The sequence below is a fragment of the Eupeodes corollae genome, chromosome 1 (assembly GCF_945859685.1).
Source record: "Eupeodes corollae chromosome 1, idEupCoro1.1, whole genome shotgun sequence".
Lineage (NCBI taxonomy): Eukaryota > Metazoa > Arthropoda > Insecta > Diptera > Syrphidae > Eupeodes > Eupeodes corollae.
The window spans coordinates 183,939,277-183,955,285 of record NC_079147.1 but is presented as its reverse complement, the minus strand read 5'-3'; the positions used below and the strand labels follow the sequence as shown (position 1 = coordinate 183,955,285).

General features: G+C 33.6%; 2 protein-coding genes across 3 annotated transcripts; one reads left to right on the top strand and one right to left on the bottom strand.

The window, feature by feature from the left end:
- The first annotated feature begins 1,569 nt into the window (after positions 1-1,569).
- On the top strand, positions 1,570-8,366 carry LOC129939725 (tRNA-dihydrouridine(47) synthase [NAD(P)(+)]-like). The gene is made up of 6 exons (XM_056047841.1): positions 1,570-1,711; positions 1,763-1,934; positions 2,008-2,308; positions 2,360-3,213; positions 7,652-7,792; positions 7,864-8,366. The coding sequence occupies exons 1-6, from the start codon at positions 1,680-1,682 to the stop codon at positions 8,287-8,289; spliced, it is 1,926 nt and encodes a 641-aa protein (XP_055903816.1). The 5' UTR covers positions 1,570-1,679; the 3' UTR covers positions 8,290-8,366.
- Positions 8,335-15,992, bottom strand: LOC129939727 (fructose-1,6-bisphosphatase 1). Of its 2 annotated transcripts, XM_056047842.1 has the most exons (3): positions 15,796-15,992; positions 9,647-9,673; positions 8,335-9,366 (listed from the first exon to the last, which is right to left on the bottom strand). In XM_056047842.1, exons 2-3 carry the CDS (start codon positions 9,663-9,665, stop codon positions 8,351-8,353), a joined length of 1,035 nt encoding a protein of 344 aa, XP_055903817.1. In that variant the 5' UTR covers positions 9,666-9,673; positions 15,796-15,992; the 3' UTR covers positions 8,335-8,350. The 2 variants fall into 2 exon arrangements, with proteins under 2 accessions (XP_055903817.1, XP_055903818.1); XM_056047843.1 differs by lacking the exon at positions 9,647-9,673 and having other exon boundaries at positions 15,796-15,991.
- Between the last annotated feature and the right edge of the window lie 17 nt (positions 15,993-16,009).

The window sequence follows — 16,009 nt, the reverse complement described above, 5'->3', positions numbered from 1 at the left end:
GGATGGGATTTTACTCTTGTGGAGCTCCGTGTTAAATCCTTAGAATTCTGCTTAATACATACTAACCTACCATCATTAATACTTACTTTTCTACATACCCGCCCACTACCCACTTTACAATCAGAAATACAAATTTAAAAAAATTAGAAATGGAAAAATTCAAAATATAGCAACGAAGCATTGTATCGCATTTTAAATTTGAAAGCGTTGCTTTTAAATTTTCAGATTTCACAAAAATAGAAAATCCATAATCAAATGGATACAATTTTCTGCTAAAAAATCTAAAACACATACAGTTAAATGTTTTGTATATGCATACTTTCTATACATTGATAGGTATGAATACAAAAATCTCAGGTAACGTTGGAATGATTTTTGTTTCCATTTGAGTAATTTATTTTATTTATTCCAATATTTCCGGTCTCTCTTAGATTACACACTTAATTTTAGTACAGACAGCGCACCCATGGCTCGCCTTCCGTAACAAAATTTTGTGTTCCATGATAGTACTATTCAAATATATATACAAAGCTATAATCATTTTTTACATCATTTACATTTGAAGATCATCTAGGTATGTATTAAAATCAATGGTCTATTCATTAGGAATTGTCATAACAAGCTGAGCATAAATCAAGTGACAGCTGTCAAATAGAGAAACTTCTATAAAATTATTGGCGGATTGTTAGCCGCATGTCAAAAAAACACCCCTTTTTACCTAAGAAATTATTGTTTGTTGAATGTGATGTCAGTTGTGGGACCCAGATCATCTTGTTAAATGGACTTATAAAAGAACAGTCTTATTAATTAGAATTCGCTAAACAGATGAATAGTTATATAATGCATGAGGATTAATGTACGCTCTATGTAACATTGCGAAAATTCTCATTTATAAAAATTCTGCTATACATTTTAGTTATACAATGCTTATGTCAAAAAAGTACCAAAATGGAGAAATCTATTCCATTTATCTGTCTATCAAATCAGCTGTTTGTCATAACAAACAAAATATAGAAATTTGTGTTGTGCAAAAATGGAATCGAAAACAAAAACGATGTTCTTTTTTGAAAATCTATATTTTTTTTAAATTCTTCGTTTTTGAGGCTCATTGGGTTGAACCTTTTTTATAAACTTTCCGACTTCTCGGAGTTGGTAAAACGCGATTTAAATTATTAAAATCGTTAATAAATGAGCTAAACTGGAAAGGCATTATTGTTTTCTTTTAAATTTAAATAATGGAGAGAAATAAAAATGACATTTACGAAATAATAACAACAATAATTTCCTTATGTATTCTCTATTCAACCTCAAAACGCGTTTAGCTTATTATGGGACTATTCAACCTTGCATAAGTTTTATAAATAGCATTTTTGCGTTTAGAGGCATTATAGAGATTACTTAACTTTATGTAGGCTCTATACAGCGTTTTTAAGTAAGACTGGAAATCTTTAAATTGACGCTCCATTCTGTGCCTGCCTTTAAACTGTTGCAGCTGCATTTTTGTTGCTTTGTTTTCCTTTTGAAGTCACGTGTTCAACTGTCATTGAATTACAGCTGTTAAATCGCCAATCGCGAGTCGGTCAGTCGGTCTAATCTAGTCACTTATAAGACAGACTACATTTTTCTATTTGGATTTTTGTATTGCTTCGTCTTTTGATATCAAAGTAAATTTGTAAAAGATGGATCCTGGAATTTGTTATATTAAACCGCAGTAAGTTAATAATAATTTAAGGAAAACTAATAGAGCAAGTTCTTATCCAAGATATCTCATTCCTGATGTGCAAATCAAAACTTCTGCAGAAGGAGACACAGAAAAAGGCGCCAACAAGAGATTGTTGGAAGAGACAGCCACAGAAGTTGAAGAATCCAACAAGTCCAAGAAATGGGATCATGGTGGCGGTGGAAAGAAAGATCGTAAACGTGGTCAGAATAAGGTAGGGTAGGGTCTAGTAGAATGTAACAGAATCCAATAGGCAAAAGTAATAAGCGAGAAACTCATACTTCCAGCATCGCCCAATTTACAAAGAAGATCGAACTTTGCATTTGTGTAATTCTTTGATAAATGGACCAACAGAAAATAAGTGTTCTCATCCAAATTGTCGATATGTCCACGATATAGACAAATATCTAGAATCAAAGCCAAAAGACATTGGAGACACTTGTCATGTCTTCAATGTCAAGGGCTTCTGTGCCCGTGGGGTGACTTGTAGGTTCGCTAGTGCTCATTTGGATGACAATCGAAATAACATCAAGGCGGATTTCTATAATGAAAATGGACAATCATTGACTTGCAATGGAATTTCAACAGGTAAGTGACAAGAGGATTTTGTGAAAACATTTTGGTAATGGTTTTGATTAGAGCTCCAGGTGAAGCTTCGTAAACGGGCTTATGACTTCTCGAAGAGTAAGAAAATTCTTCAAGAGTGTGATCGACGAAAAGATGCACAGAAAAATAAACTCAGTAATAACAAACAAGATGAAAAGAGGAACCCAGAGGAAGAAGAAAATGAAATTCTGCCAGATGAAAAAGTGTTTAAAGAAGAAGATGTGGAAATCAATGATCTTGAAACTGAGATTCCGAAAGACGAAAAAGTGTTCAATGAAGAAGAGAATGTGATTCAAGAAGGCAAGGAAAAAGAATCAAATGCAATCCAAAAACCTTTTGGCTCAGTGGTTGATGAGGATACAGCTGGACGTGATGCACCAGCATCCAAGAAAAATGTTGATTTCTTTAACAAGTTGATTCTAAGTCCTCTAACTACCGTTGGAAACCTTCCATTTCGAAGAATTTGCAAAGAATTCGGAGCCGATATCACCTGTGGTGAGATGGCGTGTGTTGTTCCCTTAGTCAAGGGACTCACACAAGAATGGGCACTTACAAAACGACATGAGAGTGAAGATATCTTTGGTGTTCAGCTTTGTGGCAATAATCCATTTTTGATTTCACAAGCTGCGCAATTGCTTCAAGAGAATTCAAAAGTTGATTATGTTGATTTGAATATTGGTTGTCCGATTGATTTGATTTACCAACAAGGGGGAGGAAGTGCTTTGATGAGACGGAGTAACATACTCGAAGCAATTGTGAGGAGTTGTTCGACTTTGTTAGGTGCAACGCCGTTCACAGTGAAGATGAGAACTGGAGTGTATGCGGATAAGAGCGTGGCCCACGAATTGTTGCCAAAAGTCGAGGAATGGGGTGGCAGTGCAGTTACTGTAAGTACAAATTTTAAGTTTAAATATTTTTCACATACAGCAGCCAGTTATTAAAGACCTTGACATTCAGAAATCCGCTCAATAGTATCCCTCCTATTGTTCTCCAGAGGTATTCCTACTTTATCGAGTGAAAGATCCCTAAAAAAGGCGAATCCTTCTCTCGATATCTTCCAATTGCAATTGCGTCCCTTCTTCCAACGTCATAGAAACGCTTATCTCACTTCAGGAAATATCTTAACGAAAGAAAGGTTCACAAAAGCAGGCAGTATGACTTTCGTATGAGTAAACTGGTGATCTAATAGTTTATCTCACGAAACAGTTGACATTTATACGGGTTCTTAAATGTTGATACGGTTGGTATTGCATTTGTATCTCGATGGCTGTGTTCGTTGAGTAGTTGTGCATTTGGAATCATGTATTTTCCATTGAGGAAAAAAAATCAATCTGTTACTGTTGATATAATTTAGTTTTGTTAATGAAAATGGACTAACTGGTCTTATTTTGCAAGAGAAAACAATAGAAAGGATAATTTAGTTTTTCTATATTTCCACCAAAGGTTTAAAATAAATAAATTAGGTGGCTCAACAGTCCCTAGAGCACCAGGGCCTAGTGACTTATAACTCTCAACCATTCCTGTGTGCGAGTAATTGTAGGTATGGACGGGACCTACAGTTTATATGCCGAATCCGAGCGGCTAATTTGAGAAAGCACTTCTTCAAGACAAGAATTACTTTTGGAGAATATAACTTTTGGTGGCACAGGCAGGAATCGAACCAAAGACCTCTCGCATGACAGTCCAACGCACTTACCACGGGTACTACCACCAAAGGTTTAAATTGAATAAATCTTTTTGGTGTCTCCACCGCACAAGAATATTTAAAAAAATTAAAGGCCCAACTATAATAGGCATAAAACCCAACGAAAATTCACTTAAGTTTGTAAAATTACTGCATAGCCATAATGCAATTTTGCTCACGTATCTACATGTCAGATTTTACTTATGCGGCGAGCGACTGGGATCGCTCTTGCTTAAGTGTGCTTAAGTTAACGAAGCTGAGAAAAATTGAACGAAACGGTAACGGAGCTAGACTCCATTATTACCCTGGTTACAAGACGAGATCGAGGAATCGAATCGAATCGAATTGAGATTTCGATCCAGGTATATGGTGGCACTGAATCGAGGAATCGAATTCAAATGGAATCGAAATGACATTTCAGTTTTATTTGTGTGCGTACTGCTACTTTTAAATAAACTTAAAATTTTGGAACAATGCTCTAAACACAAAGACGAGCGCCAAATTAAATTCAGCTTAGAACCAAAAATGCTCCATTTAAATGGACTATTTTTGCTTAGAACAAACAAGAGGAAAAAAACTTATCGCACGCACACAAGCAAAACCTCACACACCAATAACTCGATTCCCCGATTCGGGTTTACAAACAAATTTTCGATTCGATTCACCTCTTGCAGTGGGATTGGATCGAGTAATCCTATTTCGATCCGATCCAGGTCTATACGGCGCTAAATCCTGATTCAATTCGGATTCAATTCCCCTTGTAAACGCGGTATATGTTCACTCGTATTGAGATTCTTTGTATTCGCACGTTTACTTATGCGCGCATATGCTAGCTTATGCCTATTATAGTTGGGCCTTAAGTTTGACAGCACTTTCTAAAATGAAAATCAGAGAGAAAAACTAATCGAGAGAGTCAAATTTCCTCGTCTCCGTCCCTTCGAAACCTCTTACTCTCATTTTTTATAACGTGTTGAATTCGTATCGGTGTATACATGTTTTCACCTCGGAGAGAGAAAAAAAGCTTCAGTTGAAATATTGAGACATTTGACATTTCTCGCCGAATTAGAAAGCAAAACAATTTCTTTAATATTTAATTTTTTGATTCAACACATTTACTCAAAAACGTTTTTACAAATTAATTCTAAAGTGTTCGTTTGTCAATAAATTGCGGTAAACTTTATAACGGTAGATCGTGTTGAACTTGTTTTTCCCTTCTCTTTCTCTGAGTTACACATAGATGGCATTAACAACCAATACTAGAAAAGATGTGTTCAGAAAGAGTGTAACAAGGTTAAGGTTTCTTAGATTAGACTTTATTTGTATTTATGAACGAGTACAAGTTTTTTGGTAAATGTATGTTATGTTTATTTCAATAGCAATACCTTAACTAATAACTTAACTACTTTATTATCTAAAATATACTACATTAAATTATAAAAGGCGGAAATAATAAAGTTCTACAGTTTACCGGGAATATTTATATAAAATATGCATATCTCCTGCAATTGCGGTATCAATCAATATTTTCTGGCACTTAGTGTTAACGTAACATTTATTTGTAATGTATTACTTTTTCAGCTTTGTTATACACCAAAAAAATGATTATGAAATTTGGCTGCGATAATAATTACTAATAATTACCACTGACCTACCGAGAATACAGATATTTTTACTTTTGTGCAAGGAATGGAATTAAAAAAAAGACGAGTATATAAAAATGTTTTAAATGTTCCTGGGTTGTTTTATTTTCATGATCCATGTTTACATTCTGTAACTCTCGTTTTCAATGTTCCTGCAATTGTCGCATCGACAAATTTAAGTCGATAAACTGTAAAAACTGAAACAAATCTGAGTTTTTTTTGCATTTTTCAAAGGTCTGAGTGAAAATTTAACGCATAAACGCAACTAATAATAAAAAAAATAATAGTTGCAGTGCTTTCAGAGTTTGGACTGTTGGACCACCTAATTTATTTATAATGGTTAAAACCGGCTTCGAATAACTAACTAATATTTCTCAAAATACGTAATTTAGAAGAGTAATTAATTTCACTTCATTTTCGAATGTTATTACTCCCAAACGAACACAATGACAGTACCAAAAAGTTGTTCATCCACAATTTTGAATTTTTTTTGAACACCTCTGAACAGCTGACTTCATCCGCCATTTTTTAAAGGTGGTCGCCATTTTTCAAAGGTGGGGAGTATGCACATCTTCTTGCATAAGTATTTGTCCCCACATTTTTTCCATATGGAGTTAATGCAAGTTGGTCGAAGTTGATTCTCTCGTTTGGTTTTTTTCTCTGATGCAAATGTTGTTTCGGTGTTTCTTATGAAGTGCAAGTGAGATAATTTGATCCGTGTTAAACAATAAAGAACTGAATAGTTCAGTACAATATTAGAATATCCTACAAGCTCCATGTGCATTTTGTTTTAATTTGATTAAATCAAATTTTTATTTTTTGTACACAAACATGCAAATAAACAGACCGTAGTGCATTATCTGTGGAACCAAATCCTGCACACAGGTGTTTCTTCACAAAGTTTGACTCGACTCCTATCCCCAACCGAAATCGAGTCGAATCAAGCACATTTCAACTCCATTCACGTATATTTGAGAAAGAATTGAGGCGAGCTTAAAGCCCTCTTCAACACCTCATGTAATTATAGTTGTCTACGAACAAACCCCCTTCTGAAAGTATTTATTTTATGTCAAAGCTGCAATTGTTAAATGAACTTTTTTGTATAAAATCTCAATTCCTAAATGTTTTCTTACCATTTCTTCTTGTAAATTGTCCATTTTATTAGTTTTTTTGCTGAAGTTAATTTTAACTTTTGATTTTCACAAACATTTCTTCTATTCGTCTTCTTAAAGTTGTACCAATTTTTAAATACAAAAATCTGGCTACTGCCGATGGGTTTTCTTAGGAATTTTCCACTACACTGTTCATAGAATGTCAAAAAAAAAAAACACTGGTATTGTCTAGGTACATCCATCAAAAACCATCTCTTATGGAGTGGTCACATATTTGATATTGTTAAAAATGCTGCAAAGTGTTCAGGTTTTCTCCGAAAATGCAAGATGATCTAGCCGTAATGTAAAATCTGCCTCTGCCAATTAAAAGCTTTTTTCACGGTTACTGCCTCTTGTGAGGAATTTTAGCCGTTCGGATTCGGCATACAAATTAAAGGTCCCCTCCATCCCTGAAATTACTCGCGTACAGGAACACACGAATAGTTAAGAGTTGTACGTTTTTGCGCCACCTTATTTATATATTTATTTTTATGTTCGTCCCAGGATTACATCCTGGGTGATGGATGGTCTAACTTGTGAGGGTAAAGTCCAAATACTAGGGCGTTAACCTCTCCTTACCCATGGGAGTATGCCGATTGACATCTTTGAAAAACGGACAAAACTGACGGCTAACCTAACCTAGGAGAATCAATTTCTATTCATTATAAATTAAAGGAACGTTTAGTAAGATTAATTGAGGTTTTAAGATAGTTGAAGTGTGTGATTGTCTGTTTTTAATTACATTGACCTTAAATTTAAGATGAACCTTATTGAATCCAGTTTTCACAATGAAGAATGCATCAGGTACTATTTGACTATCAATTATATTTCTCTTTGTTTTTCTTTGTAGCTACATGGACGATCAAGGGAGCAACGGTATACAAAGAACGCCAACTGGGAGTACATTGAAGAATGTGCATCAAAGGCCAAACACATGGCCGTTATAGGCAATGGAGATATTCTTAGCTTTGAGGATTATAATGAAAAAATGGTAAATTCCCCAAAAAAAAAATCTGTACCTTATTCTTATTTACGATAATTTCTTCTTCTTTTCTCTTAAAGAAACTTGCCCCGCATGTCTCATCAGTGATGATTGGTCGTGGTGCCCTAATCAAACCTTGGATCTTCAAAGAAATCAAAGAGCAAAAAACCTGGGACCCTACGAGCAGTGAACGCTTGGATTTAGTTAAGAAATATGTTCACTATGGCCTTGAGCATTGGGGCTCAGATACCAAAGGTGTTGAGAATACCCGTCGATTCCTACTCGAATGGCAATCATTCCTCTATCGTTACATCCCTGCGGGCTTAATTGAACATCCACCACAAAAAATCAACCAAAGACCACAAAAATACTATGGCCGCGATGATATGGAAACACTCTTGTCCTCATCCAATTCTTCAGATTGGATAAAAATTAGTGAAATGTTTTTAGGCCCGGTGCCTGATAATTTTACATTCTTACCAAAACACAAAGCGAATTCTTATTGAAACAAAATAATAAATTTAATTCAAAGAAAAAACATTAGAAAAGAATAAAAAGAAAAACAATTTATTTATTAAGATAACTTAGCACCTCTTCAACATCTTTCTTCGAACCCAAGAAAATCGGTTGTCTTTCGTGAATCTGTTTTGGAACCACATCGAGTATGTTAATTTTTCCATTGCTCGCCAAACCTCCAGCCTGAGTTATTAAGTAAGCCATTGGATTGCACTCATAAAGCAGACGAAGTTTACCATTTGGTGAGCTTTTTGTAGCGGGATACAAGAAGATGCCACCATACTTGATGGTCCTATGAACATCGGCTACCATACTGCCAACATAACGAGCTCCATAGGGTGTTCCTTTAGTGGGATCTTTCTTCGCTTCAACATAATCACGAACACCTTGTTCCCAAGTTGAACTGTAGCCTTCATTAATAGAATAGATCTTGCCTTTTTCGGGCACTTGCATATTGGCCTCGGTGAGGATGAATTCCCCAATTGCTGGATCATAAGTGAAGCAATTAACTCCATTGCCCAAACTGAGAACGATGGCAGTCGCCGATCCATAGAGGGCATAACCAGCAGCTACAATTTTATTTCCCGGCTGCAGAGCATCGGCGATGGTCGGAGCACCTTCGCTTTGCTTCCTAAAAATAGCAAATATCGATCCAATCGATACCAAGCAATCGATGTTCGACGAACCATCCAGTGGATCGAATGTCACAATGTATTTGCCTTGTTTTTCAGTCTCAACCTCAATCACGCTCTCATTCTCCTCGGACACCATTAGACACGTGGTGTACGATGACTTTAACATATTGATGAATAATTCATTAGACAAAACATCAAGTTTCTTTTGTTCCTCTCCCTGAACATTGACATCGCCGGCGATTCCATGTAATTTGGCAATGCCCGCTTTACGAACTGCCGAAGCTATGGCTTTGATTGATGTTTGAATGCAATTCAGCAACTGGGAGAGATCCCCGGTGGCATGTTTGAATTTTCTCTGTTCCTTTAGAACAAATCGGGTGAGAGTCATGCAATTGGAGTCGAATACAGGTCCTCGTTGAGACATTTCGCCGTCTATAAAAGAAAAACAAAACATTAGAATACAATTAGCAAACAGCAAAGAAACAAAACAACTTTCAAGTATTTAGTAAAACAATTAAACAAAAAGTCGCAGTGACTGAATTTTCAGAATCCATATCAAAGGTTACTCTTAAAAAGTGTTAAACTATGTACATCTACACACAGGTAAGAACATTTGGTTAGAAAGGAAAACAAAAATCATTAAAACATTCTAAAATTGCAGACATATTAATAACATTTGAAAGATAGCAAAAGGCTTATTTGAAGCACTTACTAGTCGAAGAATCCGTCATCTTGTTGCCTATTAAACAACGAACACAGATTAAAATTAGTTATAAATCAATATAAATATTAAAACTACTAAATTAACTAAGAATAGCAGTTTTCAAAACGAAGGCAAATACAAAAATAATTCACGCCAAGAAGTTCGGATAACAGTTTATAAGCAGACTTCAGAGCATTATTAACTCATTCACTCTAACTTGACTGATTATGATATTGATTTTTGTGCTTCTTTAAATGCAATCAACTAGCCAGAGATATGATAAAGAATTAAGGTGAGTTGTGAAACTTCGGCAACTAACTGCAAGTCGATATTTTAAATTTTTGTAAACAACAGGTGGACTATTAACAACTCTATTTAAAAAAAAAAACTATATAAAGTTCTAATAATTATATTCATCAATCAAGAACAAGAACTGCGAATACAAATTGGGTAAGTTTTTTAATTTTGTATGCATGCATAGACATAAGGAAAAGTGAGTGTCGAAATATCTGCATGTTGCTTTTTCGTAATTTTAAATTTTTACTGACGCTATTCTTGTTTTTATTTCATTATTATTAAAAGTTTTAAAAGCGACTTCCTAGAATGATATACAACTGCTGAAGTTTGGCCAGTGACTTAAGGCAGAAGAGTCACATAGGTGTTAAATTTATTTGTATTTAATAGAAAAACTCAATGGTCATATATCAGGACTTCTCCGAAATTTGTTAGTCTTCCTAGTTTAGGACTTGCTTGAAATAAATAATACATTTTTTTAAATTCTAATATGTATAAACTTTCAGTTCTTTATTTAGTATGAAAACTTCGAATATGGGGGATCCTTAAATACTGTTAAAGTACATACATTAATTCGTTTACATTATCTTATTTTAATCACTAAAAACGGCTTATCGAGTTCTTATAAACCATTTGCGCCCAACCTGATACTGTTTGCCTAAAGAAATGACCTTGTACTCAATCGAATGGATTTGTTTCGAATTTAAGTGGTCAAGTTTAGTAGTTTAATGTTAAATTCGCTAATAGATAAGAAAATGTATACAGTTACTCTCAAAATTAAGCGTGCAATGACAAGAAAAAAAACTGATTTGCTGGTTTAAATGATTAAAATGCAATGTTTTTGGTAATTGAATTTGCCAACTTAATCAATTCAAATCAATTAAAATATTCATAGTCATATTTAAAATCCCAGTCTATTTAAACTGTTTTGTTATGTTAGAAACAGGTTTAAGGTATATTGTACTGCAATTTCGAGGTTTGGGAATGTAGCTCTGAAATTTTGGTTTTCGAGAATTTGGTAGTAAAATACTTCTGGCAATTGATCTGTTGCATATTCCTTTCCCTTTTTGTATGATTCAATCAAAGACACGAATTGAACCAACTCATTACCAAGACTAAATCATCCGGATACAGCGTGCAAATTTTCAGCATCCATCTTCTCCATGTGATTCAGGAATCCGAATCTCGAACGTACAGCTTCATAGGCATGCAGTCTTTCAGTAAGAGAAACGGATAGCTGGTCACTCACTAGGATGAAGGGGGATACTTTGTATTTTTTCTTCGGGAAACAGATTTGCGTCTTGTGCTTTCCCGTAATCGAGCGGATTCAACCTCACATATCTCGTTCTGGTGCGGGTGCGTGATTGTACATATTCATCAGTATGGGATATTTTTTTGGCTGCTTCCTCGTATTTATCAAAATCATTTCGTTTGGATTTCACGAATGATTTCAATGATTCTGGTGCACGCATTGCCGATTCAAGAATCATTTTTGGGTCTTGCAACATCTTGTTTGTAGCGTTGAACCGCTCCAAGATGTCGTTTCAAAATGTTGCAAACAAAGCGGTTTCGAAACCACTCATCTTCTGTAGAAGGTGTGTTGCTTCATTCCTCACGATGTCTTTTTGCTCTTTATTGGAAGATATGCTGGTCAGAGAATATCTTACGAAGTCTCTATTGTGGGCCCCCGTTTAAGGAGGCCCCGTGGCTTCCGCCCGGTTGCCCTCCCCTCATTCCGGTCCTGAGTATAGCTTTTGTTTTTATCGGGTGGTAACATCAAAACATCCAGCAAAATATTGATCTAGGCTTAAGTCTTTTGAAATTTAAACTTTAATTTTAATTTCAACTGCTTTTGTAGTTAATTTAGCCAATCAGAATCCCTTGACTACGTAGCCACTAGGATTGTGAATGCGACTAATAATACGATAAATTTGATTTCTGAACAGTCAGTATTGCGTGTACGCCCAAGTGTCCCGTATAAAGTTTTATTGCCAAATTATATCATAATTTGGTAGGAATGGTAAAAATGTACGCCTAATGAAAATTTCTTGTTAAAAATGTTATAAAATAAACAAATTAAAATAAGTTATGGCTTTATTAGTGAGAGCAATAATTCTTATTAGTTATGAAATACGACTGGCCTCTCAGTAGCGCGCTCCAATTTTCCAAGCCCTTGTTAAAGGTTTCTTTCTGTCACATTTTGAGCTTAAGTCATTTCTGAATCGTTGGCAAAATATCATGACTTCCACATAGAAAGGTGAGAAATCCCATCTTCAAGGCAAGTCTTTGAAATCGACAAGACGGCTGAAAAACACGATTTGGTAATTTGTTGGGCAAAATATCGATTATGGCTTCGGATGTGTGGCTCAAACACCGGAGCCATAAATTAGCGGATGGTTGCTCGTCTTCAATTTCTCAGCAGATTGGACCTTGTAAGCGAATAATCCGATATCTTCAGACAGGGGTGTTCGATGTGTTGAGATCGATGCCGAGTTGATGTTCGTGTATTGAATTTCACGACCTTGTTTATAACCTCTCTGTCTCACAGACTTTTTGCAAACACTTACATACAAATATCATGCACGTTGTTGTATTCTGGCTTCATTTTCGCCAGAATTTTTTTTTTTAATTTTAAATCTTTAAAAGTTGTTTAAGAATTAAGCGAATCATAAACTTCCGCAGTGGTATGATACTGACTTTCTGTCGAGATTTCGGGCGTTGGAAAAACCCGTCATTTTCAAAATAACCTATGATTTAAACAAAAGTTGATGGCACACTCTATACACTCATCTATTTAGTGTTTAGAGTCTATTTTTGTTTTCTTTTTAAACAACATTTGTTTCATTTGACTGCAATTAATCGATTGTAACTATTTGAAACTCCAAGCATTCTTTTGAAGGCTTAGTATTTTGTATTGAAGTCTATATTCTTTTAAAATAATATCCCTTACTTGCAGTCTTTTCATTCTTTTGAAACCTCGAGTGAATTTTCACAACACAATTTTGATGTCTGATGCTTGAAGTCTGACATCGTGTGCAACGTGTTTGGGCCACTTTAGAATAGTTTGCTCTCCATAAATACGGTGATCAGGTGCATTTTTTTTTGAAACCGTTTACTTAATTAAAAAAACTAAAGGCATGTTTCATTTAATTTAAATAAATGTTATTGTTACAAGGTATAAGAATAAAAAGTATGTCTTTCAATTGTTATTTAATTAAAAAAAATTGTAATTAATTAAAATGATAAAGATTCGCAAATTATAAAGTTATTTTAATTTACTCTATAAATGTTTTTTTTTGTTGTTTCGCTTAAAATTTTTATAAAATAAATGAGAAAAGTTTAAATAAAATGAAATAAAATAAAAAAATTGAACTCAAACAAAATGTAAAGAATGCATGAAGTCTCAAATGATTGCAATCAATTGGTTGCAAACGACAAATGATTGAAAAAATGATATCAGTCTTTTTTAGGTCAAATTGTTTGTGATTGCAAAATTTGAACTCCCAATATTTAGGTTAATTCAATGAATGCAATCCTTAAGTTAAATTCAATAAATGATTTATAGTGATTGCATTCGTAGAAGATTGCATTCACAGAAGGTTGTATTTTTCTACAAGCCCAATATCGGTACAGTTGTTTTTTTTATTAGTGACTGATGTTTGTAAGAAATTACTTTCTTCCCTGTGTTTTTTATTCCTATACCTTTGTAATTTTCTTAAGTCACTTAGTCCTTCGACTGCTTGTTTGAACTTTAACCAGTTAACTTCTTTAATGGGTTTTTTTAAAAGGCAAAAAAAAATCTTTTTTGATTTGATTTTTGATTTTGATCTATCAAAACAATCATTTTGTCAATAGTCAGGTTTAGACAACATAAGTGACTTTGTTTAGTCAACTGCATTCTCTTAAAGCAAAATAAAACCAAGGTGCTATTTAATTTTTTAGATATCTTTAATTTCAAACTTGGAACTTTTTTTTCTTAACTATCTTTTGTTTTTGTATGGAGTTTAAATGATAAATTTTGTTTCTTTACTGTAAATAAAAAGTCCTTAATCCTTTTCCAATATGTAACACCCATTAAATAATTCAAAACTCTTTCCAATTATTTATATGACGAATATCTTATTAATATGCAAAGTTCTCTTAAGTTTGACTTAAACTTAAATAATACTTTAAGGAAATTGATGGCTGTCCAGTTATTTCACTGCACCATTCTACCATATGAAAGAAGGCATTTATTACACCAGTCCTCAAGAAGAGTAACAAGTCTGAAATAAAAAATTAGAGGATAATCTCTAAACTGTCCTGTATTCTCAATCAACAACTTGAATTTATACGAAAACGTTAAACAATTACTAATCTACTTACATATTTGCATAAGTTTTCAAATAAACCAGAACTCGACCAAGTACTTGACTGAACTAATACTGATTATTATAAAGCTTTTGACCAACTTTCTCATGATATTATTACATTTAAGCTGAATTAAATTAAGTTTCCTCAAGTTTATCAAGTTAAAGTTTTTTCTCCAACCCTTTCATTGCCAAATCAGGACTTTCCCAGGGTAGTCATGTAGGACCCCTACTCTTTATCTTAGCCATCAATGGTATACTTCTTTGTGTACGATACAGTAACATTTTCATCTATTTTTTTAAAAGTTTTGTTATTTGATGCCAAAATAATGGAATGGAATTAAATGTCAGGCAATGACTTTCTCTAAAAAACTTACTCCTAGTTTGATCGATTATAAAATATAGCATCAATCTCTACATCGCGTTCATAGTTTAAAAGATTTTGGAGTCCTTTTTAATTCTAATCTCGACTTCACGGATCCAACTAGATGTTTGGATTTGTTAAACACGAAGTAAAGAATTTTAGAGTCTTTATGTTACTCTCGCCTTTTATAACACTTTGGTTCGCTCCCATCATAAGTACGCATCCCAAGTACAATTAATGCATGTTTTCCAAAGACCGCACTAATTTTGGAATTCATGAGCTATTGACTCGAATTTTTAAAATATTTAAATTTTAAGTCAAACCTCTTTGATTTTAGCATGAGTAAGAATATTATTAAGAAAACAGTGTATACCATTAGTACGTGAACCACTTGCTTAAATCTTATATTAATTTGTTTTTTATTTAATTTGTATTTATTTATGTTTTATTCTACATTTGTTTTTTTATTCATATTTCCAAAAGTGTTTTATTTTATGGTAGTTTGCCTTTGGTCGTAAAATATAGCTTGTATTTAGCTTTCTTACGCATAAACAAATTTACAATATTTTATTTTTTGAGGCTATAAAACATTAAGTCAATTTAATTGTGAGGTTTTGCTGATTTTGACTCGAAAATCTTATGAATTCTTTAAGTTAAAATTAAACAAGTTTACCCTTTTCAAATAAATATTTTTAAATTTCACTTGTCTAAGTCTATATGGCTGTAGCTAACGAGCTGATAACCCAAAACAACAGAGGCCCTGTTTCTTAACCTTTCGCCAAAAAATAATAAAATTGTTGCTCTTATCAGTGTTGTCTTTCTCAAGTTGATTTACTCGGAAGAATCTTGGACCTTGTCTCCTTTATGTTGTACATTGTGCAAGGTTCATCTTCAAGTGAAGATGATTATAATAAAAACATTAACTGGACTGCTTTACAGCCTCTAGACTAGACCCAAAAATGTATCATTGATATACAATTCTTAGACATATGGTAACTTTAAATATCTATCTTTATACTTTTGTGTCTATTTAGATAACAAAAAAAACTAGAACTCACGAATTCACCGCTTTATTAGCCTTGAACTTCCACATATCATCAAAAGAGGTACAATAAACTTTAAACTATCTTTCGATTATTTTGTTGACTTACCTTGATTGTTATAAATTAAATATTAAAACAAACAAACAAATCTATTAAAACTTGTGATACTATTCTGTTTATATTAAACAAATAAATAAATAAAATGTAGATAGATAGGTCTTTGAGAGCGAGTATTAATATATTCTAAATAAAATCAGTCTTAGCAGATTGAATATATTCAACAGACTAAATAAAATGTTGAATGAAGTTAATTTTATTTTGG

Bases quoted from the DNA above. Each gene is read 5' to 3' on its own strand.
- LOC129939725 (XM_056047841.1), top strand. From the start codon at position 1,680: ATGGATCCTGGAATTTGTTATATTAAACCGCA. The intron at 3,214-7,651 runs GTAAGTACAAAT...TTTTCTTTGTAG, and splicing joins GGGGTGGCAGTGCAGTTACT to CTACATGGACGATCAAGGGA. The intron at 7,793-7,863 runs GTAAATTCCCCA...TTTCTCTTAAAG, and splicing joins AGGATTATAATGAAAAAATG to AAACTTGCCCCGCATGTCTC.